The sequence below is a fragment of the Oncorhynchus clarkii genome, chromosome 12 (genome assembly GCF_045791955.1).
Source record: "Oncorhynchus clarkii lewisi isolate Uvic-CL-2024 chromosome 12, UVic_Ocla_1.0, whole genome shotgun sequence".
Lineage (NCBI taxonomy): Eukaryota > Metazoa > Chordata > Actinopteri > Salmoniformes > Salmonidae > Oncorhynchus > Oncorhynchus clarkii.
In genome coordinates, this window is record NC_092158.1 from 50786324 (window position 1) to 50811831 (window position 25508).

The 25508-nt window shown below is 41.0% G+C and overlaps 1 protein-coding gene across 1 annotated transcript; it reads left to right on the top strand.

Moving 5' to 3' along the window:
• The first annotated feature begins 42 nt into the window (after positions 1-42).
• Positions 43-14219, top strand: LOC139420779 (small COPII coat GTPase SAR1B). Its single transcript, XM_071171035.1, has 7 exons — positions 43-225; positions 9566-9641; positions 10379-10498; positions 11588-11653; positions 11769-11872; positions 12180-12311; positions 12605-14219. The coding sequence occupies exons 2-7, from the start codon at positions 9584-9586 to the stop codon at positions 12719-12721; spliced, it is 597 nt and encodes a 198-aa protein (XP_071027136.1). The 5' UTR covers positions 43-225; positions 9566-9583; the 3' UTR covers positions 12722-14219.
• Positions 14220-25508: the final 11289 nt, after the last annotated feature.

A 25508-nucleotide genomic window follows, 5' to 3' on the forward strand; every position in this document is an offset into this window, starting at 1 on the left:
ACTTTATTAATATTGTTGTTCCCCTACCGGAAAGATGATTGTGAAACATAAACAGGAAGCGGCTAGGCCTGAGGACAGCCATTGCTGTGTCGTGGCTCTGTAACAAAACACGAAGGTATAGAGGAAGACGCGAATTGCGGACTCTCATTTCACCAGAAGGCCGATTTTCATGATTTTAAGAGAAAACATATTTAGTCAATTGATATACACTTAGATAGCTAACGGGTAAGTGTTTCGCATTAATTATTTCAAATATGTAGTTTGCGCCAGTGAGTTTATTTGAACGTACGGCAACACTGCTTGTTAACGTTAGCTTTACGCTAACGTCATTTGAGCAGGAAGCCTAAAACAAAGTGTGTAGTTTACGGCTGACGTTAGTTAGCTAACGTTTTGTCTTATTTTGAAATATAATATGGTAACCTTAAATTAGGCCCATTAGTAGTATGTGATTTACTATCTTGAGAAATGTTCTCTAGTTGTAACAAACCGCTTCGCTGTTAACGCCAATACAGCTAACTTTAGTTTTCTCCCTCCCACTACTAGCTCGATGCTAATGTCTGTAGCTAACTTTGAAAATGACACGTATCTATGAATTCAAATACACTTAGCTAGCTAGAGGGCCAACCAATCACTATGGCAACTTACGTGTGTATGTCAGCGTTGTCGTTAGCTTGATTTTAATGTTAACCAGTTAGCTAAATGAGAATAAAACCAACTCCTCTTCCGCTGCCAGCTAAACGTAATAATACAATTTGTGACTTTCACAGCTCGCTATCCTTTTAGCTTTGCTTCCAAACGTTAGCTAGCCAACTGGTCATAGTGGTCGTTGCTATAATATTCATCATGGTGATTTTGCACCATCAATTAAACAAATGCCTTAATGTCAGGTAGTTAGCGGATTGTAACGGGATAATGTGATGCTGTTACAGCATTGGTAAGTAAGTTACTTTTCGGCATAACACAGAACTTTCGACCAACCTTAATTTGGCAGTATCTTCGTTCTCGATTCGGCTAAACGTGTCTACACCTGGTGGTGTATACACATTTTTGGTTTACTTCATTGAACAAAAAAGGGATTCGTTTTCATAATGAAACATTTCCTACATTCAAACAGGACATATCCAGTAGCGGATAATAGAGCATCACAATAGGCCGTAAAAATCTGATAGCTATGATCACCTTCGAGCTGAAATTTTATTTTTTTGGAGTCAATAAAATCAAACTCAATATGTATTGCTGACATAAGATTCGTTTGAGGTGTGTGAGTTGGTGAATTCTATGCAATGTTGAACCCAATTACCTTTAGCCAAAATGTGTATTTTAATTTGAAGTCAGACACGTTGATACCTTAACAGAAATATCCTCTCCTAGTAAGGTTAGTCACCAAACTAGAAATAACTAAATCAGTCAAATAACCCCAGATTTTCCTCCATGTTGAATTCTATTGGCCATATATTGAACCCCCCCCCCCCCCCTTCTAAATGATGATTGATTAGAACAGGTGTGAGATCAACAATGTTATGGCATTTGAGATTAGTATATTTAGTGTCTGACACTGTGCAATTGTCTTTTGTCTTCTGATTATAACCATGACTGTTAAGCATTTCATATTAGATTGATACAGATTATACTTAAGCATTAAGGCATGAGAACATGGGAATTATCGTGTGAATAACTCCTGACTAAAGGCTGTTTTTAGGCCTGTGGCGAAGCCAAGAAAAGAGCCCTTAGAGGGGGTGTTATTTTTGATAATTCCTGTGCTCGGGGGCCTTATTGCTTTTATAAAACGCTTGCCAACATGTTCAAAGATTTGATGTTTATATGAAAAACATTAGTATATTGAGTAAATTTGTTTTATTTTATCCTTCCAAGATACAATGAAGGAAACAGGAAACCACACACTGCTCTTGATAGTACCACTGATCTTTAATAAGCTTACGTATTGGCCTCACGGCCTCCGTCAGCTTTTGTGAATTTTGTCATTTGCACCCTTATGTAGACCTAGTCCCACCCACATCCGTTCCACACATCGAAGGGGGTTGGAGGCAAAGGAAAAACGAATAAGTGCTACCAAATATAACAATATGCATTTCATTTATATTACAAAAGTGTATAAATAAGATGTATGAAACACGTCTGTAAAACCACAATGAGGACATAGCAAGTTTTCATAAGTCATTGAGTTATCGTACGAAAAACAGAGTAATCTTAAATAGGCACATAAATCATGTTGAAATTCACAACATTACATACATAGGCATTTCATCATTAAGTCCTTTAGGAAATAATGTCTGGAGGGTGAAAATCGTTAATATGAAAAACATTATTATATTGAATAAATTCATTTTATTTTATCCTTCCACCATACTGGCAAAAGCCAGTTGTTAGTTTACAGATTCTCAAGTTGCTAGCCAAATAGACGGGTTGGTTGTTTATCAACAAAACTGACACGTGCACAACTATGGTGCAAAACAGACAGGGTTGGCTTAGATTGTTGACGACGTGTAAGCTATATTTGGTCTCCAATATTTTATTGAAACTATAAATACATTTGCACAATTAGCACTTGTTTCCTCTCAAATAAATACTTACAGTAGTTGGTTGGCTAGCTAGCGAATTTGGGCCCTATTAGCATTGACATGAAATCTGTCAAAACAAGACATGGTATCAAGAACAAGATGAAACGAGTCACTTATGATTCCCCAAATGGCAGTTTCTTGTCATTCTTGCTAGCAATCTAGCCACCGAGAATCACAACACGCTGACTTCTGCCCCGTGGATGCGCTCACACACATTAGCTGACTATGTCAGGAAAATTATCTATGGGCTGGTCGTTCATTCTATCCATTGTATTTGCAATTGTTGTTATAGTAAACAAATCATTAACATGTAGCTATGCACGCTAGCTACTTCTCATTTGCTAGCTTGCCGAAATTAACACAAGCAGCCGAAATGACGGCAAGATATGTGCGCTTTAGTTTATTTATAATGAAATATGTCTGGGGCGGCAGGTAGCCTAGTGGTTAGAGTGTTGGGCCAGTAACCCGAAAGGTTGCTGGATCGAATCCCCGAGCTGACAAGGTAAGAATTTGTCGTTCTGCCCCTGAACAAGGCAGTTAACCCACTGTTCCCCGGTAGGCTGTCATTGTAAATAAGAATTTGTTCTTAACTGACTTGCCTAGTAAAATAAAGGTTTAAAAAATTATCCTGATAAATGAATTCGCCTGGCCAGAGAAGCTGTCAAAAAAACTGCAACATTGTTCCACAGGTCAGAGAAGCAGACAGCAAGGTTAAGACAACCCAAATGTTAGCCTAGTAGCATAGAGAAATATTGTCTCAATGCTTTTTCCAGGGGAGATGAAGTTTATCAATTGACTGGCTGGGCATTGGGTGTGGGTGTGCATTGATAAATGGAACCTGGAGAATGCTGAGATTGTGGTGCCATAACTCTGTGCTGGAGTTATGGCAATCAGCATCCCAAAAACCTGTTTTATAATCTGGATTTATTTATTGTATTTTCTTTCCCCCACATATATAGTAGCTATGGCTTTTCTAGAGCAATCTGCTCTCACCTCAACTTCTGTTAGGGATAGAAAGCTTTGAGCTGAAAACAGTGACTTGATTGATCAGTGTTTGTAAGTTATCTCTAGCTGTCATAACCTGTAGGTTATGTTTGAGTTGAATACACGTTCTCCTATTTAAGAGACTATAGGAAAAAGGTGAGAACACGAGCCAGCTGGCCTGGCAAATAGATCTGTAAGGTAGTCTGATGTCCTACTGGAAGTATATTCTTAGTACACTTCTGTTCCTGCACCTCAATGCCCACTGGCCTTAATATTGAAATATCATACAACATTTTGCAGGGGTGTCACTACTTCTGATTTTTCTTTTGGCTAGGCTAGATGCTGTAAATTCAAAATATTATTGTTGGGCCTAGATTGATCAATTACATGTTTAAAAGGACTGATGTTCAGGGGAATTAACAGAATGAAGTTGAACATATAACACCATAGAATACTATCTCCATGACGACTACTGCTGTGACTTTTTTGAGCATCCATTGACGTAATCATGTAAAATCAGACTGGTATGATAAATCAGAGGTTGTTTAGCGTAGGGCTCTGCTCTCTTGCTTTGATAGTTGGAAAATACTAGAAGCCGGTGTGGTACATCTCTACCAAATATCCTGGCTTCCCTGCTAAACTGTTCTAGAGTATGGGTATTTAATTGGCTGCGTTAACACAGGCACTCCAATTCAGAAATTTTGCCAGTAGATCTTTTGCCTCCACTGGATCACGTCACACACACATCCTCCAGCCCACAGTGTGTCAGCAGCAGCCAGGGCAAAGGGGAGAGCTCCTGCTGATGTGTAGTTCAGTTGTATTTGCATGGTCTTGACCTTTGGCTCCCATATACTTTAGCCCTGGAGCTGTTTGCACGTTGCATAACTGGTCACAGGTCGGGCCAGCCTGCCGGGCGCATTGTGGTGCACGCTAGACGGGGAGACAGTTGAGTCTGAGACAAAAGTCACAGTAAAATTACCAGCTCAGCCAGCCAGGCCACTGAGGCCTCTTTTTATTTCAAATATACAGTACCAGTCAAACTTTGGACACCTACTCATTCAAGGGTTTTTCTTTATTTTTTACTGTTTTCTACATTGTGGAATAATAGTGAAGACTTCAAAACTATGCGTTTGAGCCAACAGTTCTGTATACCACCCCTAGCGTTTCACAACACAACTGAAGGGCTCAAACGCATCAAGAAGGAAATAAATTCCACAAATGTACTTTTAACAAGGCACACCTGTCAATTGAAATGCATTCCAGGTGACTACCTCATGAAGCTGGTTGAGAAATTGCCAAGAGTGTGCAAAGCTGTCATCAAGGCCATGTTATTATATAGTTAGGATGTCTTCACTATTATTGTACAATGTGGAAAATTAGTAAAAAATAAAAACCCTTGTAGGCGTGTCCATTTTGACCTTTAAAAAAAAATATATATATATATAGAAATCTCCTGCTCAGTGCTCACTGGAGGTATTTATGTAGAGGTGTTGGGAACCTACCTTTTGACTGTGAATGGCATTTTATTTTGCATTACTGAAGCTGCATGCACATAGATGGCCGTTGGTTTGTTAGTTTAGTCAAATTGTTAATGTTAAATATTAAGTTTAAAAGGTTCCCTGTGCAGCGTTTCCATGCTAGAATGATTATGGCAGAACATTAGGTTTGTATCTTGCATGTATTTTTTTATGGAAAGTACAATAGGCTAATGTTAGCAAACTAAACCTGATTGGGATTATCCATTTACAAGGCCCATGGTCCACATCATCAGGCTCTGAGTCAGTGTCGTTGAGGCCATGTTCATGAGCACGTGTCTTGGCTGTTAGGAAAGAGACTGTGAACATTGGTCTGAACTGCCTGTACTTCTGTCCATTTGAATCTCACTGGAACAAGATTATACTTCCTGAGGGTTGCCATTCATTGTCATTGTTCTTATCACATGTTGCTAAATCCTTCAGATGAGACTCTCTCCTTGCGACGATGTGACACGCACCGCGTTCCACATGCTGAACTCGGATTGCAGGGATTCTAAAGTCTTGTAGGCCCTGGATTCTAGGATGGTTGTTAGTCTACTTTTGGAAACACAAATATAGGCTAATAGACTAATTATGCCATATTACTTTGCCTGTGTCACTGATGCTTCCCCTGGTTCCAGATTTTGATTTTGTTACTCACTCAGATACCATATTTTATTTAACCTTTAGTTTATCAGGGAGTCATACTGACACTAAGGTCTCTTGTGGATGAGGCCTGAATGACATAAATTACAGAAAATACACGCATCAAAATATAAATACAAAATGCAAGCGGGAAAAATAACATGGTCATAAACACATTCATCAATAATAAAGTCCTCAATTATCTTTTGGAATTGCACCGAAACATCAAATATAGGAACATTTAAAATAAGGTGACGGAAATTAAAAGCTGATTTACCTAACTCGATAGAGGAATTGGCAATCCCTAAGACCGGGTGTGGTAACTTGTATGCTTAAAGTTTTTAATTATGTTAGGTACCGTGGGACTTTTTGTAAAAGGCCTTTATACGCAAGTATGTTTTCATTTATGTGGACACCCCTTCAAAGTAGTGGATTTGGCTATTTGAATGAAACCTGTTGCTGACAGTAGAATGGCCTTACTGAAGAGTTCAGTGACTATCAACGTGGCATAGGATGTCAGGATGTCAGTTCATCAAATTTGTGCCCTGCTAGAGCTGTCACCGTCAAATGTAAGTGCTATTATTGTGGAGTGGGAACGTCAAGGAGCAAAAATGGCCATCCGCTATCTGGCAGTCTGACTGACAAATCTGGGTTTGTTCGGATGCCAGAAGAAAGCTACCTGTCCCAATCCATAGTGCCAACTGTAAAGTTTGGTGGCGGAGGAATAATGATCTGGGGATGTTTTCCATGGTTCTGTCTAGGCCTCTTAGTTCCAGTGACGGGAAATCTTAATGTGACACTGTGGCAACCGTTTGGGGAAGGTCCTTTGCTGTTTCAGCATGACAATGCCCCGTGCACAAAGCAAGGTCCATACAGAAATGGTTTGTCGAGATCTGTGTGGAATAACTTGACTGGCCAGCACAGAGCCCTGAGCTCATTCCCATCGAACACCTTTTGGATGAATTGGAACACCGACTGCGAGCCAGGCCGAATTGCCCAACCTCACTAATGCTCTTGTGGCTGAATGGAAGCAAGTACCTGCAGCAATGTTCCAACATCTAGTGGAAAGCCTTCCCAGGAGAGTAGGGGTTGTTATAGCAGCAAAGGGGGGACAAACCCCATAATAATGGTGTTGAATGTTGGATGAGCAGGTGTCCACATACTTTATTGTTTTTAATATACAAGTTATATACTGAACAAAAATATAAACACAATTTACAATTAATCAATTAATTAGGTCCTAATCTATGGATTTTACATGACTGGGCAGGGGCATGAGAGGGCGTAGACCCACCCACTTGGGAGCCAGGCCCAGACAATCAGAATTAGTTTTTCCCTGCAAAAGGGCCTGGCGTGGTCTGAGGCCAGTTGATCGTATTGACAAATTCTTTAAACTGATGGAGGCATCTTATGGTAGAGAAATGAACATTAAATTCTTGGGCATCTGATAGGCTAATTGACATAATTTGAGTCAATTGGAGGTGTACCTGTGGATGTATTTCAAGGCTTACCTTCAAACTCAGTGCCTCTTTGCTTGACATGGGAAAATCAAAAGAAATCAGCCAAGACATCAGAAAAAACATTGTAGACCTCCACAAGTCTGGTTCATCCTTGGGAGCAATTTCCAAGTGTCTGAAGGTACCACGTTCATCTGTACAAACAATAGTACGCAAGTATAAACATCATGGGACCACGCAGCTGTCATACCACCCAGGAAGGAGACGTGTTCGGTTACTTTGATGTGAAAAGTGCAAATCAATCCCAGAACAACAGCAAAGGACCTTGTGAAGATGCTGTAGAAAACCGTTACAAAATGATCTATATCCACAGTAAAACGAGTCCTATATCGACATAACCTGAAAGGCCGCTCATCAAGGAAGAGGCCACTGCTCCACAACCGCCATTCAAAAAAAGCCAGACTACGGTTTGCAATTGCACATGGGGACAAAGATACATACTTTTTGGAGAAATGTCCTCTGGTCTGATGAAACAAAAATAGAACTGTTTGGCCATAATGACCATTGTTATGTTTGGAGGAGATGGCTTGCAAACCAAAGAACACCATCCCAACCGGGAAGCACGGGGGTGGCAGCATCATGTTGTGGGGGTGATTTGCTGCAGGAGGATTTGTTGCACTTCACAAAATAGATGGCATCAAGAGGCAGGAAAATGATGTGGATATATTGAAGCAACATCTCAAGAAATCAGTCAGGAAGTTAAAGGTTTGTCGCAAATGGGTCTTCAAAATGGACAATGACCCCAAGCAGACTTCCAAAGTTGTGGCAAAATGGCTTAAGGGTAACAAAGTCAAGGTATTGGAGTGGCCATCACAAAGCCCTGACCTCAATCCTATAGAACATTTGTGGGCAGAACTGAAAAATGTGGGCAGAACTGAAAAAGCCTGTGCGAGCAAGGAGGCCTACAAACCTGACTCGGTTACACCAGCTCTGTCAGGAGGAATGGGCCAAAATTCACCAAACTTATTGTGGTAAGCTTGTGGAAGGCAACACAAAACGTTTGACCCAAGTTAAACCATTTAAAGGCAATGCTACCAAATACTAATTAAATGTATGTAAACTTCTGACCCACTGGGAATGTGATTAAAGAAATAAAAGCTGAAATAAATCATATTCTCTCCTATTATTCTGACATGTCACATTCTTAAAATAAAGTGGTGCTCCTAACTTACCTAGACAGGGAATTTTTACTAGAGTTTAAACTGAGTTTAAATGTATTTGGCTAAGGTGTATGTAAACTTCCGACTTCAACTGTATATGGCCACTCCCCCTTTCTGTAATATGTTACATTTAAATACATTATAATAATGGTGTCTTATACACTGAGTATACGAAACATTAGGAAGACCTGCTCTTTCCATGACAGATTGACAAGGTGAACGATATCATCGCTTATTAATTTCACATGTTAAATCCACTTCAGTCAGTGTAGATAAAGGGGAGCAGATGATTAAAGGATTTTTAAGTCGTGTTACAATTGAGATATGGATTGTGTATGTGTGCCATTCAGAGACTGAATGGGCAAGACAAAGATTAAAGTGCTTTTTGAACGTGGTATGGTGGTAGGTGCCAGGCGCACCGGTTTGTGTGTATCATGAACTGCAACACTGCTGGGTTTCAAGCTCAACAGTTTTCCGTGTGTATCAAGAATGGTTCACCATCCAAAGAACATCTAGCTAACTTGACAACTATGGGACGCATAGGAGTCAACATGGGCCAGCATGCCTGTGTAACGCTTTCGACACCTTGTAGTGTCAATGCTCAATGACTTGAGGCTGTTCTGAGGGCAAAAGGGGCGCAACTCAATATTAGGAAGGTGCCCATGACTGATAGATTGTTGATCAACAGTTTTGGAATCCGGGATAACTAATAGCCTTATCTCTTCACTGTTGGGTCATGCCGCATTCAAAACAACTCTGAGATTTCCAACTTCAGTGCTTTCAAGTCAACTGGGAACTCTGAATAAAACAAGCTCAGACTGGGGGGGAAAGTAGTTAACGGTTATCTAACTCGGAATTCCAACTCGGGAACTCAGGCCTCTTTGTGGAGCTTTCCGACAAAGATCACTGATGTCATGATTTGACCTTGTATTTTTTCAGAGTTCCCAGTTGTCTTGAAAGCACCAACTATTTTTTTATTGTTGATCTAAAATGGCTCCTTATTTGAGATTGGGGAAACTGCTCTTGTGTTCTAGCTTCCAGTAGGCCTAGATCTTAATATTTTTTGTGTCTAAGGAAGATCAGGGCCAAGTAATTAATCAAACGTTTTAACATGTACTGTTCTTGCATGCCTGTTGTTCATAGCCTCTGTTCTTGCGGTCTTACAGGATTCACCAGCTCCGGATATGTCCTTCATATTTGATTGGATTTATAGTGGTTTCAGTAGCGTACTGCAGTTTCTAGGTAAGTACTATCTAAACTTCACTTATTACACTTTCAATACTGTCCTCTGAATGGCTTGTATATGAATATGGTTCTAAAGCTACTCAGTACTGATACCTTTTCTGTTTATTTCTTGGTTTTCCCAATCGCCACCTGTTCTAAAGAATGCCAACGAGTGTGGTACTGTCTGTCATTCCTATAAATCCATCTTGTCCCTCTTGTGGTTGAACGTGGTAACTGATTTTGAGTAGTATAGGACTAGGCCTAGGTGTTTGACAGTGTGCGTGCCCACTGCCAAGCTACAGTGAAACACAAACAAGAGGCTGCTGCTACAGCTCGCTTTAGCCTCCCTCTCCAGAGCCCTCTAGTTTCTGTGACACTAGCTACCTCTCATCCCCGAGAGGCGTGGTGACACTCCTGCTTAACTTGTTAAACAGGTAGTGCTGATGTTCCAGTGGTGTGGAGTAATGATGGCTAGGCCTCAGAGCTCACTCGGATAGAAATGACAAAGCTTGTTCACTATAGGTTATGCATACCTGACAGCAAGTCTAAACTTGTTACTTCAACCCTTTTCAAGTTTGACTTATTTTGTTGCTGAGAAGAGTTTCCAACATTTGGTTTCATTGTGAATACATTGTTAGGCAAAGGAAAGTCAACCATTATTGACAGGGCAAGTTGATAGGAAGTCGCAGCTTCTTCACTTTCAATGTACAAAAACATTTCTAAAATATTTGTTTGATACATTTATTATATTTTAGGACTGTACAAGAAATCGGGCAAGTTAGTATTTCTTGGACTGGACAATGCTGGCAAGACAACGCTACTGCACATGCTCAAAGATGACAGATTGGGACAGCATGTGCCAACTTTACATCCAAGTGAGTAAATCTTTTATAGTCACATTTGTGTAATTTTCCTATAACCGTACCCATCGAGAGCTAAGGAAACAGTCAGTGCTTATGAACAGGCCTAATAGTTCAACAATCAATCCCAAATATGATCTTCTCCTCTGTGATAATTTCATCAACAAAAATAGTGACTAAAATTTGTCAAAACACCTATTTAAAAAAAAATATTATTATAATTTGTGCTAATTGATTAGACTATGACTGACTAAATAAATAGACTGACAAAAATATAAATGAAAATGATTTTCTCCTATCAGTTGACTGAGACGAGACTAACTTCTCTGTGACTAAAATCTGACTACTAAGTGGACTGGACAGGAGTTTTTCTGAGAGATTAAGAGCTTTTCGGTGATGAGAACAATTTTTTTGATTTTAGCAGCACAGATGTGCTTCTCAGTTCTGTTCAGCGGTGGGAAGGACGCGCACAGCCTACATCGGCTGGGTAGCAAGCGATGAATATGGGCAGACATGCTCCGCTCGGCCTCCGATTAGACACATTGCGTAGGCGACTCTCTTGCTTCCCCATAGCTAACCAGTCACACAATACTTTGCCATCTGGTGATTGCTCCTCTCTCTTGTCTGTCTCTGTGTGTTTTGTATGTAATGTGCAATATCTATGTAGGCTAAAATAGGAATTTACATGGACAGATTTTTCTTTGTTTGTCATATTTCTGCTGTTGGGAAGAGAATCTGATGTTATGCAGAAAAATATTGGTAGGACAAGGCTATGGAAGTCGGTGATTTATGTTTACTCTCGGTCATTGAGGCAATACACATGTAATGTGACTAAAATGAAAGGGCATTTAGTTTACTAAAATGGTACGCTGTTTTCGTCATTTTGACAACTACACCAAATCATAATTCAAATGACAAAAATGTGACAAAATGACTAAGATGACTAAATCCAAAAGAGTGCCAAAATGAACACTGCCCCTCAGATGTTCATAAAAAGCTAGCGCTGGCTACTTTTACTCTTGTCCTACCTATTTGATGGTTACCCAGTTGACTGAGCTTGAGTAGGAGTTTTCCAATGTAACTATGACCCATTTTACCCACCAGCCTCGGAAGAGCTGACGATTGCTGGCATGACCTTCACCACCTTTGACCTTGGAGGCCATGCACAAGGTATGTATGTGTGCCTGACTGTCTGTGTGTGAGAGAACGTTGATCTGTTCATTTGTGGTTCCCAACAAAACTGTACTGCACTAATTTATTTTGCTTTGTCCGCGTTTTCAAACAGCTCGCAGAGTGTGGAAAAACTACCTCCCCGCCATCAACGGCATCGTCTTCCTTGTGGATTGCTTGGACATCCCGAGATTGGCTGAGTCCAAAACAGAACTTGATGTGCGTAATCATGAATTTCACAACGACATTGAAAAGGCCCCATGAATAAGATAAATGGGGCTGAAAACGATTTCAACTTAAAAACCCACCGTACATGTTCTATCCAAACAAATGGCCTTTTCATAAGCAGTTCATCAGTTTTGTACTGATTTCTTTGGATATGTGCGACGAGAGAATGGTTTCTTTACCGTTTCCAAAGTCGGAACTGCTAAAAGTTTCATGGGTAGATCATGTCTTACATCATGACATGTTTGGTGTGGATTAATGTGATAACTAACCAGACATCTCCGTCCTGTGGTACACACAGGCACTAATGACAGATGAGACCATTGGAAACGTGCCGATCCTGGTCCTTGGCAACAAGATTGACAGACACGAAGCCATCAGCGAGGAGAGACTGCGTGAGCTGTTTGGATTGTATGGACAGACAACGGGCAAGGTGAGGAGATCACTGCACTAACCCACATCTACTGATACTACTGTGCCACCCACTTTTCTTTCCTCACAGTACAACTACTGAACTGTACAACAAATCACAAGAGTTTCACCCTGTCAGGTCATGTTGGGTAACTCTTGGCCCTAGCAGTAACCAAAGCAATATCCTGTTGAACAGCCTACCTCTAACATAGATATGATTTTTAAAACAAAGGAAGAACAAAAACAGAGCCACAGGTGGTTAGAACAACCATGCATTTGAATGATGTTCCCTGATGTTGTTTGTCTGGTCTCCAGGGCAACATTCCCATGAAGGAGTTGAACACGAGACCACTGGAGTTGTTCATGTGCAGCGTGCTGAAGAGGCAGGGCTACGGGGAGGGCTTCCGCTGGCTCTCCCAGTACATCGACTAGAACCCCGGCAGGAGGAGGCGCGACAGGGAGACTCCCCACTTCTACCACCACCGCCACCACACTCAGTCCCATGTTTGGTTTATAAAGTCTGCCTCCACTATCAGAAAAAAAACAGTACAACTTGAACCCAATAGACTTTTATTGGTCTCCGGAACATTTTTTGTGTGGCTTTTTTTTCTTCCTTTTACTCTCTTTTTCTAAGAGAATTAACATAGCATTGATTCTGCAGAACCGTTGAAAAAAAAAAAATTCTAACTGATGAATCTTTTCTATTTTGTTTCAATCTTTTCGCCTCCCCCGTGACATCTGTTGGTGTGGTAAATGCATTCTAACTCTAAATCTGTAAATTAATCTAATGGTATAGGCCCACCGTACCCTTCCGACACATTTTGAGCAGTGAGACAGAGCTGAGTAGTTGTACACGTCGCAATACATATTTTTTTAAACTTGAAAGAAAACATGCAGATGTGACTCGTGTTTAATCATGTTTCATTCATTTTTGTTTCTTCATCCTATATATATTTTTTTACATTATTTCAGTAAACATAGAAAGAAATGTAGACCGCAGTACTCGCCCTTCTGTGGCTCTGTCATACTCTTATAATACAGAGCCCTGCATTGATCTACATTAATGTATTGGGGGAAAGTTAAATTCCTTAAGATGTCACTTAATGGCATTTCAAGATCACATTTCATCAACACTGCAATGACTATTCCCAGGCTCCAAGACATGAGTGTAGGTAGGCCAACGGGTTGTAGGCAGCATGGACCTCTCGTGGTCCTCAGGCATGGTGTGAGAAGATAGTAGAAAGGACCATGGACCACAATGGGAAGGTACATTTTAATTCAGAAGAAGGAAAAGGAAAGTAACTATTGGCTATATAACCATCTCTTTGAGTCTGAGGTTCGAAGTTGAAATTGTTAGCTAGCAGACAAGATCAGAAAGATATTTAACTGTGAATTAAATGATTGAAAATAACATGCAGTAAAAAGTGGTTGGTTTCATGTAACATCTAGTAGTTGTCAATGTTATAAAGCCATTTTACTGATGAGTTCCCTGAGCAGACACGAACAGGATGAATATATTGATCAAGTAAGATATGAGGAATAGTCCGAGTGGGAATGGATAGGCATATGAAAACCTATAAGAAAGAATGTACATGCCCACCATAGATTTTTTTTTTATAAGCGGTTTCCTTGATCAATGTGCATTATAAAAAAAACTATTACGCATGCCTTGTTCTTTGATTTTGAATGACCATCTACAGAAGTACAATACGAGGGAGGAAATGCCAAATTACAATGTTAAGAATTGAGTGCTTATATCAAAACGTGTTTGTTTTTTTCAGAACCATAATTGAATGGCGCATAATACTTTTTTTGGTTCTGTCCCTTTGCGTCTCTTTAATCTCTCGTATTCCATGAGCTGTTCCGATAAGAGAGAGACTCTGTTTGCATCATAAATTGTAATAAATGTTTGCAATGAATAACAGGTTAACAGTGGTCCGTAACCAACAGTTATTTTGGAGTGGCTCGGTCGCTTGACTGTCACTAGAAATGACACCTTCGTTTTCTGGGCTGTCATAATGGAAGTTGACAATTTAAATGGTTAGGGTAGGTAAGGGTTTACGGTGGGGCTGTCCCAAGGATCCCGGAACTAATTGAATCTCACTTTACGTTGTACGAGCAACAAGGGATTGGTGGTTGTATTCGCTAAAATATATTATTAAAAGTATACATTTCAGAAGCACGCGGAAGAGGGCACTTGTATATGACAAAGAGGTACATGTAAGTTTTATTTTTTTACAAGAATCGACTGATGGTGGCTCGTTGTTGTTGCTAGCAACTTCAGCGTCCAAACTCAACTCCGCCTCGATATAATCGAGTTGAACGTTACCCCGCTGCGGTGTGATTTATGAAAAAGGTTCTGCCACGTCAACAGTTGTAATTGGCTGAAACAGAATTTATTGCAGGAAATATACCTTTCGGTCTGGGCTAGAAGGGATACCGATTGTGTTAAAATGGCGTCATAGTCCCGTCTGCTCCACTCGTAGCTTGAGTTGTCTCAGGAATTTTGTAATGACTCATTTACAACGATGGTGGTTAACACTGCTGATCTTCAGTATTTTACTAGCCTACAAGCTTTTGAAGACCATCTAAACCATTATGAACAGAAGACAAGGACCACATGTATTGTAAACAAAAAGGATACAGCATCTGGACAGAAGGCTGAGTTCGAATTTAATCAAGAAGTGATATTAATCTAGGTCGTCAACTCCGTTGACTAACGTTAGATAGTAGACAGACGTGTGTGTTATTAATCGATTTTAGATTAGCTATAGAGATTAACTGCTATTCTAACTTGTCATTTGTTTAACACCTCAGATCTCGCATCGTGAAAAAACTTGCATCGGGAACTCATGTTCCCCATGATGGAACAACCTTCCTGGTGTTCGGTAGGAGAACCTACTGTACGCCTGCCACCATGGCAAGGATAAACATGCGAGTGATAGTAAGAGGGAAACACAAATGGTACGTTAGCTAATGTTTTACAAAGAGGCACAGTAAAGGTGATTATGATTGACTGATGTTGTGAGGAGGGGATGTCGTTCAGGAAGGGAGAGGTGAGAGGTTGAGGAGGGTATGTGTTAGAAAGGGAAGAGAACCACAAGATGCAGGACTCCTTGTTCCCCAAATATCCAAGAAAACAGATGGATACGGGGCTTTCTCCTACAGAGTTCCTCTTTTATGTGAGAGAGTCAGACTTGGTTTCAGTCTTGTAAGTGACGTTACGTACCTAAGCCTTGGACAAATAATCCTTGTCTGAGCATGAACGGCCCATATGGACAGAAGTATATCTCCTCTTTCTGTCACGTAAGGCAACTTGATGTACAAGTAGCCTGTTCACCCCCCCCCCCCCCCTCCTTAAAGCTGAGAGCCAAGCAGAGAAGCATCAGGTCCCATTGCAGTGGACTGATGAACCATACCACTGACTATTATGGGGGAGTCCCTGGCTTGTAGCACTCAGTGGTGGCATTGGACGGGGCCACATCGTCTCTCGATCCCCCTGTCCCAGTCTCTAGTGTTTATGCTGCAATCGTTTTTATTTGCCTAGGGTCCATGGTCAGCTTGTCTCATCTGGTGTACTGTACTGTGTCTTATCTGATGTACATAAGTATGCTCCCAGTATCCCCCTTCTTTTGTCCTTTTCTACATCTAATAACTCCTGGACATGCCTGGCCCTAGACCTACCTGGACATGCTGCTGATCCTGGACTGTGGCTGAGGACCCCTAGCTCCTCCCCTGGGTGTGTCTAGCCCTAGCTCCTCCCCCCTCCACTGGGTCTGCCTACCCCTAATGAGATTGAGATTATTCCAGAATACAATCATAATGAAGATTGTTTTCTGTGATTATCTACGGTACATTTAACATTTCCGTTCTACAATATTTTTCTCAAAATTGTATTTTTGGTGTGGTTTGTCTCTCATCGAACATGAGGCAGAGGAGAAAAAAACTCACAAAAACCCAGACACTGGGAACAAGGTAAAGTAAAAAAAACTCAAACAAAGGAACATCAGTGAGCGTTAACACACACACGCATCTAAATATCAAAACACATCCGAACATACAAAACAATGGCAAACACATCTAGGAGAGGAGACAGTAGACAGAAGAGAAAATGGAAGGGAGAGGAGACGGTAGAGAGGGGAGGGGAGACGGTGGGGAGGGGAGGAGACGGTAGGAAGGGAAGGTTAGACGGAAGAGAAAAAAAAGGGAGAGGGGAGAGGATAGGGTTCAACTTTATGTTAGGAGAGTGAGGGTTCCACTCTTTTTAAAGTTCCACATATTTGCTGTATTTTGTGTTTGTAATAGAAAAAATAAGAATAAATGAAATCTAAGCAACCAATGACTTTCTTTTTGGCACCTCTCATGCCATATTCCTATTGCTAGCGTTATAGTTATTGCTATTCCATTACTTCAGTTCCATTGCTGTAGTTTCTGTAGTCTGGTGGCCAGTTAGTATATGAAAAGAAAGAATAAGACAATATTTCCATTCTTCACATCACGGACTGGTAGAGCTGGGACACCAGGTTGGTGCAATAATAATCAAGTAGAACAGAAAAACTACTCAAACTCTACATGGACCTCTAACCACTGTCTTCTTAAGTTCCACAAGGGCAAAATTACTAGCTGATAACACTAATAAATATATTTTTTATTGAACCTTTATTTAACTAGGCAAGTCAATTACGAACAAATTCTTTACAATGACAGCCTACCCCGGCCAAATTTGGACGACGATGGGCCAATTGTGCACCGCCCTATGGGACTCCCAATCACGACCGGATGCGATACAGCCTGGATTCGAATTAGGTACTGTAGTGACGACTCTTGCATTGAGATGGGAGTGCCTTAGACCACTCCACCACTCTGGAGCCCATGTAGTAATGTAATGTGCTCCGTAGAAAGTACCCCAAAAGTTATGCTAGCTAGCGATCCTGTGGAAATCAAGTCCAGTCTGCTGTAGAACTCGACGATGTGTAAAACGCAAACTCGTAGTGAACAGGACTATGACAAAATCGGTATCCCTTCTATCCATGACGCAAACTCTCGTAGTGAACGAGAATATGACGTAAGTTTGACAGTATCCGTATCCCTTCTAGCCATTACCATAATTGGCATTTTAAACTTGGGTGGGTCTTAATCCTGTATGCTGATTGGTCAAAACAGCATTCCAACCGGTGTCTTCCAAATTTGCATATTTTCTCTTCTCTGTCTGACTGGCAATCCATTGTCGTCAGCCCAGCCAGGCAATTGATAAACTTGATCTCCACTATGAAAAGCATCTGAACCTAGACATGATCTCAAATGTCACAAGAAAACATCTTAAACAATTGCAAATTAAGCTAACTTGTTGTTATTCTGGCTGCACTGTTTGACTTGACTGTAAATTCGCCGAGGTTGGCTAGCTAGCAAGCAAAGGATAAGAACTTTGCCAGCCGGTATGGCAATAGAACATTTAAAAGGAATGACTGGGTCGCGTCTATAGATACAGAACAAAAACACTTAGCCTGGGTCTCTGGCAACCGAACCGATAGAACGACCAGCCAGCTTGGGTAGCAACCCTATATTTGTGTCAGGACTATATCTTGTGGAAGGATGAAACAGTATGAATAAATTAATCAAAATAACGTGCTTAATGAAAATATGTAAAGTGATAATGCACTCGAAACCGGAGTGTGTCGACTTCGTCTCGGGCCTAACAACACCCGTGCCAATATATCCTCCAAACACCGTCTTCTCGAGCATTATCACTAAAATAATCACATTCAGCTGTTTTTTTTTTTTGCATTGGTCTGAGTATGGTTGTCGCTAGTTACCACAGCCACAAAGTCATAATTATGGCTAACCCCCGTGCCTATTTCTACAATTTATATTTTTTTAAATCAGATTTTAAACCACCGAACCTTAATGCTAACCACACTGCTAACCTTAAATTGCGACCAAAAAGCAACAACAAAAATTATGCATGTTTACGATAATTTAGACTTTGTGGCGGTGGTAACTAGTGACAACCACTAAGTACGCCAGGATATGGGAAATAGCGTTCTATCACGTGCAAATACGTCAACAATTTTAATTGGCGGATGCGGATTTTGAGACGGAGAAACAGTTTACATTTAAATTGTTTGTAATGTTCGCAAATATGTCTCCAATATTTCCAATGTATACCACCAGACCAGGACATGCTATTCTTTTTCTACTGACTCGATGTATCCGTCCCAAATGGCACCCTTATTCCTTATATAGTGCACAACATTTGACCAGAGCCATATGTGACATTTGAGACACTCAATAATATGTGGTTCAGATTAGTTGTTTTTTTACCCCGAGGAACTGTATTGACTGAGAAGAGTATATTGTCCCATATCTCACTCTTTAAACATATGCAGTACACAGTGATTTCCATTTTCTTTTCAAATTAATTTATCAATCGAGTATGTGTCCTTCTCATCCAGTTTACACCATTCCCCTTTAACAATGTTGACCATGCAGACTCCCACTGACAGGAGAAAACAGCCAGGACTAGCATCAGGACCATGAGGCCACACTTCCCACATCGCCTCTGGCCTTTGTTAATGTTTACATATCTTGCATCACTCATCTCATATGTATATACTGTATTTTAAATACCATGTACTGCATCTTGCCTATGTCGCTCTGTCATTGCTCATCCATATATTTATATGTACAGTATATATTCTTATTCCATTCATTTACTTAGATTTGTGTGTATTAGGTAGTTGTTGTGGAATTGTTAGATTACATGTTAGATATTGCCGCACTTTCGGAACTAGAAGCACAAGCATTTCGCAGCACTCGCAATAACATCTGCTAACCATGTGTATGTGACCAATCAAATTTGATTTGATTCTGGGCACATCTGTCCCTCTCAGCCCTGCCACCTCCAGGCCCCTCCACAGTTCCACTCACAGCAGCACCACCAACTCCACTGCCCCCTCACAGGGTTGGACAGTTTTTGGGTTGGGAGATGGAGGTCCTCGACACTTCTGGCTCTCCTTAATGGGAACCCTGGTGGTCTTTCCTCTTTTGGCTGGTCTGATGCAGAATCCCCTGATGGTCGACTTCTGTGTTACACCGCTCAAGTGTGTGGCTGGCCTCGGTCTCACCTGTACGCAGAGAGGATGATCTCTGGTCTGGGAATGGATCAGTTGCTTCCTCTGGCCAGGCAAGACTGTGGGCAATGTTGTCCACTTCCATAACCAACTGAGAATGGCTCAGCTGTTGCTGGTTGAATGATGTTGAAAGGTTTGATTTGAAGATTAAACAAGAACACAATTATAACTTCATTGTCTTCACAAACCAGCTCTACCATCTCTATACACATGACTTTTCGTGTACATAACCTTGTATGTGTGCAAACTTGTGATTACAATGTTTCTGTCATTATTACAGAATGTCATGTAAAGGACCCTTAAATGTTTTCATTTCAAATTGTTTTAACTGGATAAGAATGGATTATTTAAAATTTGATAATTCATTATACAAAGACCCAAAAGCATTCCCACCGACCTCTGCGAGTCTGCTCTGTTGTGGAGCGTAGTGTGGCTGTTGTGATGCTGTCTTCACGGTGACAGCACAGGACAAAGTGATTTCCAATTGCTGATGGCATTACCTCTGTCCCATTTCTGATCAAATCAGCATTAAAACAACTTTCATACTAACAACAATGAGAAGAGAGCACCATCCGTCCTCCACAATTCGCACCGTCTGTGTTTTATTACCAAATGATATTGGATAACAAAGGTCATCTCTAATGGACTTATGAAAAACTGTCCATGACAGTTTTTGAAACCCATGAATACATGAGACTCATCATTAATGGTTGAACGTAAAATACACGTTTGATATATTTCTGCCATTTTTAGCTACATTGGCTATATTTCTTTAATACATCTTTTAAATGTTTTCCTCTTTTTCCTTGTGCTGGCGAATGCTATATATATGTACCTACTTACAACTTTATTTATATATGTTATATAAGTATAACGTAGGATGACCTCACCAGTGAGATGACAACCATTCAGTGCCAGACATGCTTTGCTGTCTGGGGAGTCATTTGATTGACCTCATGTGTGCCTCTGTACTGTACTCTTGAGTATGGATTCAGTCTGTGCACACACACACACACACACACACACACACACGGTTACAGTAGCTGATTGATCTGGTTCTAGTAGTTGATGGGTGAGAAGATAACGGGCAATTCTGGCATGTGTCCCTTGTTCCCAGTTCAACAAGCCAGACACAAACACAAGTGGCTGGAATGTTAGAGGAAGTGCAATAGAAAGTGTCGAAACGTGAAGATGACACTCGTGTGAATGATTGTCCCGTCTAGGTTTGTGATGACAAGTGAATTCTGTATGGGAATGTAATGATGAGCTTGTGGTTTATTGAGCTAAATTAAGTTCTGCATTGTCAAATTTTTTTGATAAATTTGACAGTGTGGGCATGACTTTCATTTTGTGGCATTATCAAATACCTTTGATTTGACTTGAGCCTAACTATTTGCTGAGGCAAAAGTAGGAGAACATACTGGACCAAAAAGCCTATTGTCTTGAATAACTGATATTTCAAGAGATTTGTGAGTTTGCACATACTATACTTATTTCTTGATGGGAAAGGACACTGTACTTTATTGTATTTCAGTGAAGGCTGGCAGTCAATGTTGGCATACGGGGCCAACACTACATAGACATTGAGGTCGGACCTAGTCTTTAAGACGCACATAAAGACATGTCTTCTTGCCTAGCAATGAAACATAATGACAGAATCAAGTTCAGACTTTTACAACTTTACATTAGGTGAAAAGTACATGCGTGCACGCACACACAAACACAGCACCTACTTTCTGTGTAGAAAAACAACAGTGGACCCTTTTGGCTGGGATCCTATCTTCCACTTCCTAGGTTTGGTACACCTTGTGCTGAAGTATGTGCTGAAGCCAGGACCCATTTGGAAACTGGGAGCCGTAACCAGAGAGACAAAACTTAATTCACTCCAGGGGCGGCACTGATTTTGCCCCACGGTAACCAAAAATAGACATGAAATGTTTACAGACTTGGAGCAATGCTGTCTGACTGGAGCGGGAGAGAACAACTTAAAAAAAATAAAAAAAGAGAGAAGGGAACTTATCTTAGAGAAAGGGAGATAGGTCACAGAGCTGCGATGGTGCTCGGAACAATGCTGCCTGCTTTTTCTCTCTCGCACACAACACACACACGCACGCACTCCCAGAGGACACAGACCCTAAATATACAAACTTAAACAGTGGAGTCAGTGATAGTGGAGGGGGACTCGGAGCTCTGTCAGCCCAGACACACTTCAAAAAGAGCCGAAAAGAAGGAGAAAGCCCCCGGCTATGACAGAGGATAATGCAACCGGCTGAAACACCCTCCCCTGATAATAACCTGAGAAGAAGAGACACTGTTGTTCATTGTTAAAGGTCGTTCCACCAATTCATTAACTTTTAGAAGTGTAAAAATGTTAACTTAATTTCACCTAATAACATTCTGTCACACAACAACTTAATAATATGAATGTACAGTTGAAGTTGGAAGTTTACATACACCTTAGCCAAATACATTTAAACTCTGTTTTTCACAATACCTGACATTTAATCCTAGTAAAAATTAGGATCACCACTTTATTTCAAGAATGTGAAATGTCAGAATAATACTAGAGAAAATTATTAATTTAATCTTTTATTTCATCACATTCCCAGTGGGTCAGAAGTTTACATACACTCAATTAGTATTTGGTAGCATTGCTTTTAAATTGTTTAACTTGGGTCAAACGTTTCGGATAGCCTTCCACAAGCTTCCCACAATAAGTTGGGTGAATTTTGGCCCATCCCCCTGACAGAGCTGGTGTAACTGAGTCAGGTTTGTAGGCCTCCTTGCTCGCACGCGCTTTTTCAGTTCTGCCCACAAATTTTCTATAGGATTGAGGTCAGGGCTTTGTGCTGGCCACTCCAATACCTTGACTTTGTTGTTCTTAAGCCATTTTGCCACAACTTTGGAAGTATGCTTGGGTTCCATTTGGAAGACGCATTTGCGACCAAGCTTTATCTCCTGACTGATTTCACTTCAATATATCCACATAATTGTCCTGTCTCATGATGCCATCTATTTTGTGAAGTGCACCAGTCCCTCCTGCAGCAAAGCAACCCCACAACATGATGCTGCCACCCCTGTGCTTTACGGTTGGGATAGTGTTCTTCGGCTTGCAAGCCTCCCCCTTTTTCCTCCAAACATAATGATGGTCATTATGGCCAAGTAGTTCTATTTTTGTTTCATCAGACCAGAGGACATTTCTCCAAAAAGTACAATCTTTGTCCCCATGTGCAGTTGCAAACCGTAGTCTGGCTTTTTTATGGCGGTTTTGGAGCAGTGGCTTCGTCCTTGCTGAGCGGCCTTTCAGGTTATGTCGATATAGGACTCGTTTTACTGTGGATATAGATACTTTTGTACCAGTTTTCTCCAGCATCTTCATAAGGTCCTTTGCTGTTGTTCTGGGATTGATTTGGACTTTTCGCACCAAAGTACGTTCATCTCTAGGAGACAGAACACGTCTCCTTCCTGAGCGGTATGACGGCTGTGTGGTCCCATGATGTTAATACTTGCGTACTATAGTTTGTACAGATGAACGTGGTTCAGGCTTTTGGAAATTGAACCATTTTTTCCCCTGAGGTCTTGGCTGATTTCTCTTGATTTTCCAATGATTTCAAGCAAAGACGCACTGAGTTTGAAAAGTAGGCCTTGAAATACATCCACAGGAACACCTCCAATTGACTCAAATTATGTCAATTAGCCTATCAGAAGCTTCTAACGCCATGACATAATTTTCTGGAATTTTTCCAAGCTGTTTAAAGGCACATTCAACTTAGTGTATGTACATTTCTGACCCACTGGAATTGTGAATTATAAGTTAAATAATCTGTCTGTAAACAATTGTTGGATAAATTACTTGTGTCATGCACAAAGTAATGTCCCATATGACTTGCCAAAACTATAGTTTGTAAACAAGAAATCTGTGGAGTGGTGGAAAAATGAGTTTTAATGACAACCTAAGTGTATGTAAACTTCCAACTTCAACTGTATGTATGTATAGTCACTGTGGGGACGACGTCCTCAATTCACTTATTGATAAAGCCAGTGACTGATGTGGTGTAACTGAGTAACTCAGATGTGACTGAGATGAACAAAGAATCCCGGAACTTGTTCCAGTCTGTCCAAATGGAGGGCGAGGGAGAGCTTTGTACACGTCTCTGTGTGTGGAGTATAGGTGGTCTAGATTTGTTTCCCCCTTTAGTTGCACATTTAACATGCTGATAGAAATTAGGTTAAACTGATTTAAGTTTCCCTGCATTAAAGTCCCCGGCCACTAGGAGCGCCGCCTCTGGATGAGCGTTTTCCGCTTTGCTTGTGAGATAGCCACTCTTCGCCTGATCCTCACAAGGCATCCTGATCTCTTTCCGCGACACCTACGCTTCCTTTTCCAGCGAATCACGGGGATCTGGGCCTGGTCGGGTGTCCGTAGTATATCCTTCGCGTCCAACTCGTTGACGAAAAACTCTGTCTAATTTGAGGTGAGTAATCCCAGTTCTGATGTCCAGAAGCTCTTTTCGATCACAAGAGACGGTAGCAGCAACATTATGTACAAAACAAGTTACAAACAATGCGAGAAAACAAATAGCACAGTTGGTTAAGAGCCGATAAGATGGCAGCCCTACCCTCCGGCTCCATCCTACCCTCTGGCTCCATCCAGCCCTACCCTCCGGCTCCATCCAGCCCTACCCTCCGGCTCCATCCAGCCCTACCCTCCGGCTCCATCCAGCCCTACCCTCCGGCTCCATCCAGCCCTACCCTCCGGCTCCATCCAGCCCTACCCTCCGGCTCCATCTTCGCAAAACACCAGAAAATAGCCAAAAAGAGTAGAACCAGTTAAACCTGCTTTTCCACTGATTTTACTCACAAAACTCACAAAAGCTCTGAAGAAGGCCGTGAGGCCGATACATAAGCTTATTAATGATCAGTGACACTGTCAAGAGCAATGTGCGGATTCCTTTTTCCTTCACACTGATTTTACTGACATTGATTTTACCATTAATGTTCAATATTTCTTTCGCATGTAAAAAGGAATAGGGTCACCATAGAAAAAAAATAGAGTTCAGTTCACGTGACAGGGTTGACCTTAAAATGAGGAACAGACATAAATGATAATCTTCAGAAATGACTTTGTCAAAGCCAAAAAATAACTAGGGCTTCTTGGGGTTAAGTGGGTTAACATTTTCCTAGATGTCATGGAGGGACAAGTCAGAATGCTGAATTTTGGCACTGAAGCAAGTCTTTATTCCTGTAAAAAAAACAGAATCCTCTATGTGGTCTATATTAAAGGGCACTTCATTAAATATGTTGTGATGTGGACTACTTTAAACGTCTTCTTTTTCAGAACCGCTAGACCTAATCAAGTGTGTTTAACCTACGGATGCATGTCTTTAAACACAATATCTTCCAATGTTCTTGCTCAACCAAGATGGCCGCTACAAACCAATGAGTCTGTAGGATTTATTTTTATGTCTAACATCGCCACCAAAAGGCCAAAATGAAAGACACTCTACAGCTAGACACATCATCGAACATGTGTGCCAAATTTAATCACTCGGAGTCAAACCGATCAAGAGATGTAAACATGTGCCAGTTATAGCGCCAGCGTGTGATCGATCTGAAAGTACTTGCATATGTTGAGTCTTGACACTGTTAAGGAACATGTGTATCTAGTGTTGTTATATCTGTGTGTGGTTTATATGCGTTTGTGTGCTCGACCACGCCCACGTGAGTGGTTATTCATATGTAGTGGCCATGTCGTTTGAGATGCTAACCTGGAAAATGATGTGGTGAGAGACCTTGGTCCACAGATGCTATATGTTAAGTTTTGTGTAGATCGGTCATTCAGTGACAGAACAGTACTGTTTTAAGTGCTTTTCACAAAATGTTTAATGACAGAAGATCCATCCAATTTGTTTATTGTGAGGAGAGGGATCTATGTACCGAATTTCATGACTCTAGGTCAAACGGGGTGAGGGGCATGACCTTTGAAAGTTTGCTTTAAATTGCTTGTTATAGCACCACCATCTGGCCAAACGGCACCGCATGAGAGGCTGTGGCCCGTGGGCCATTACCATCATGCCAAGTTGCACCCT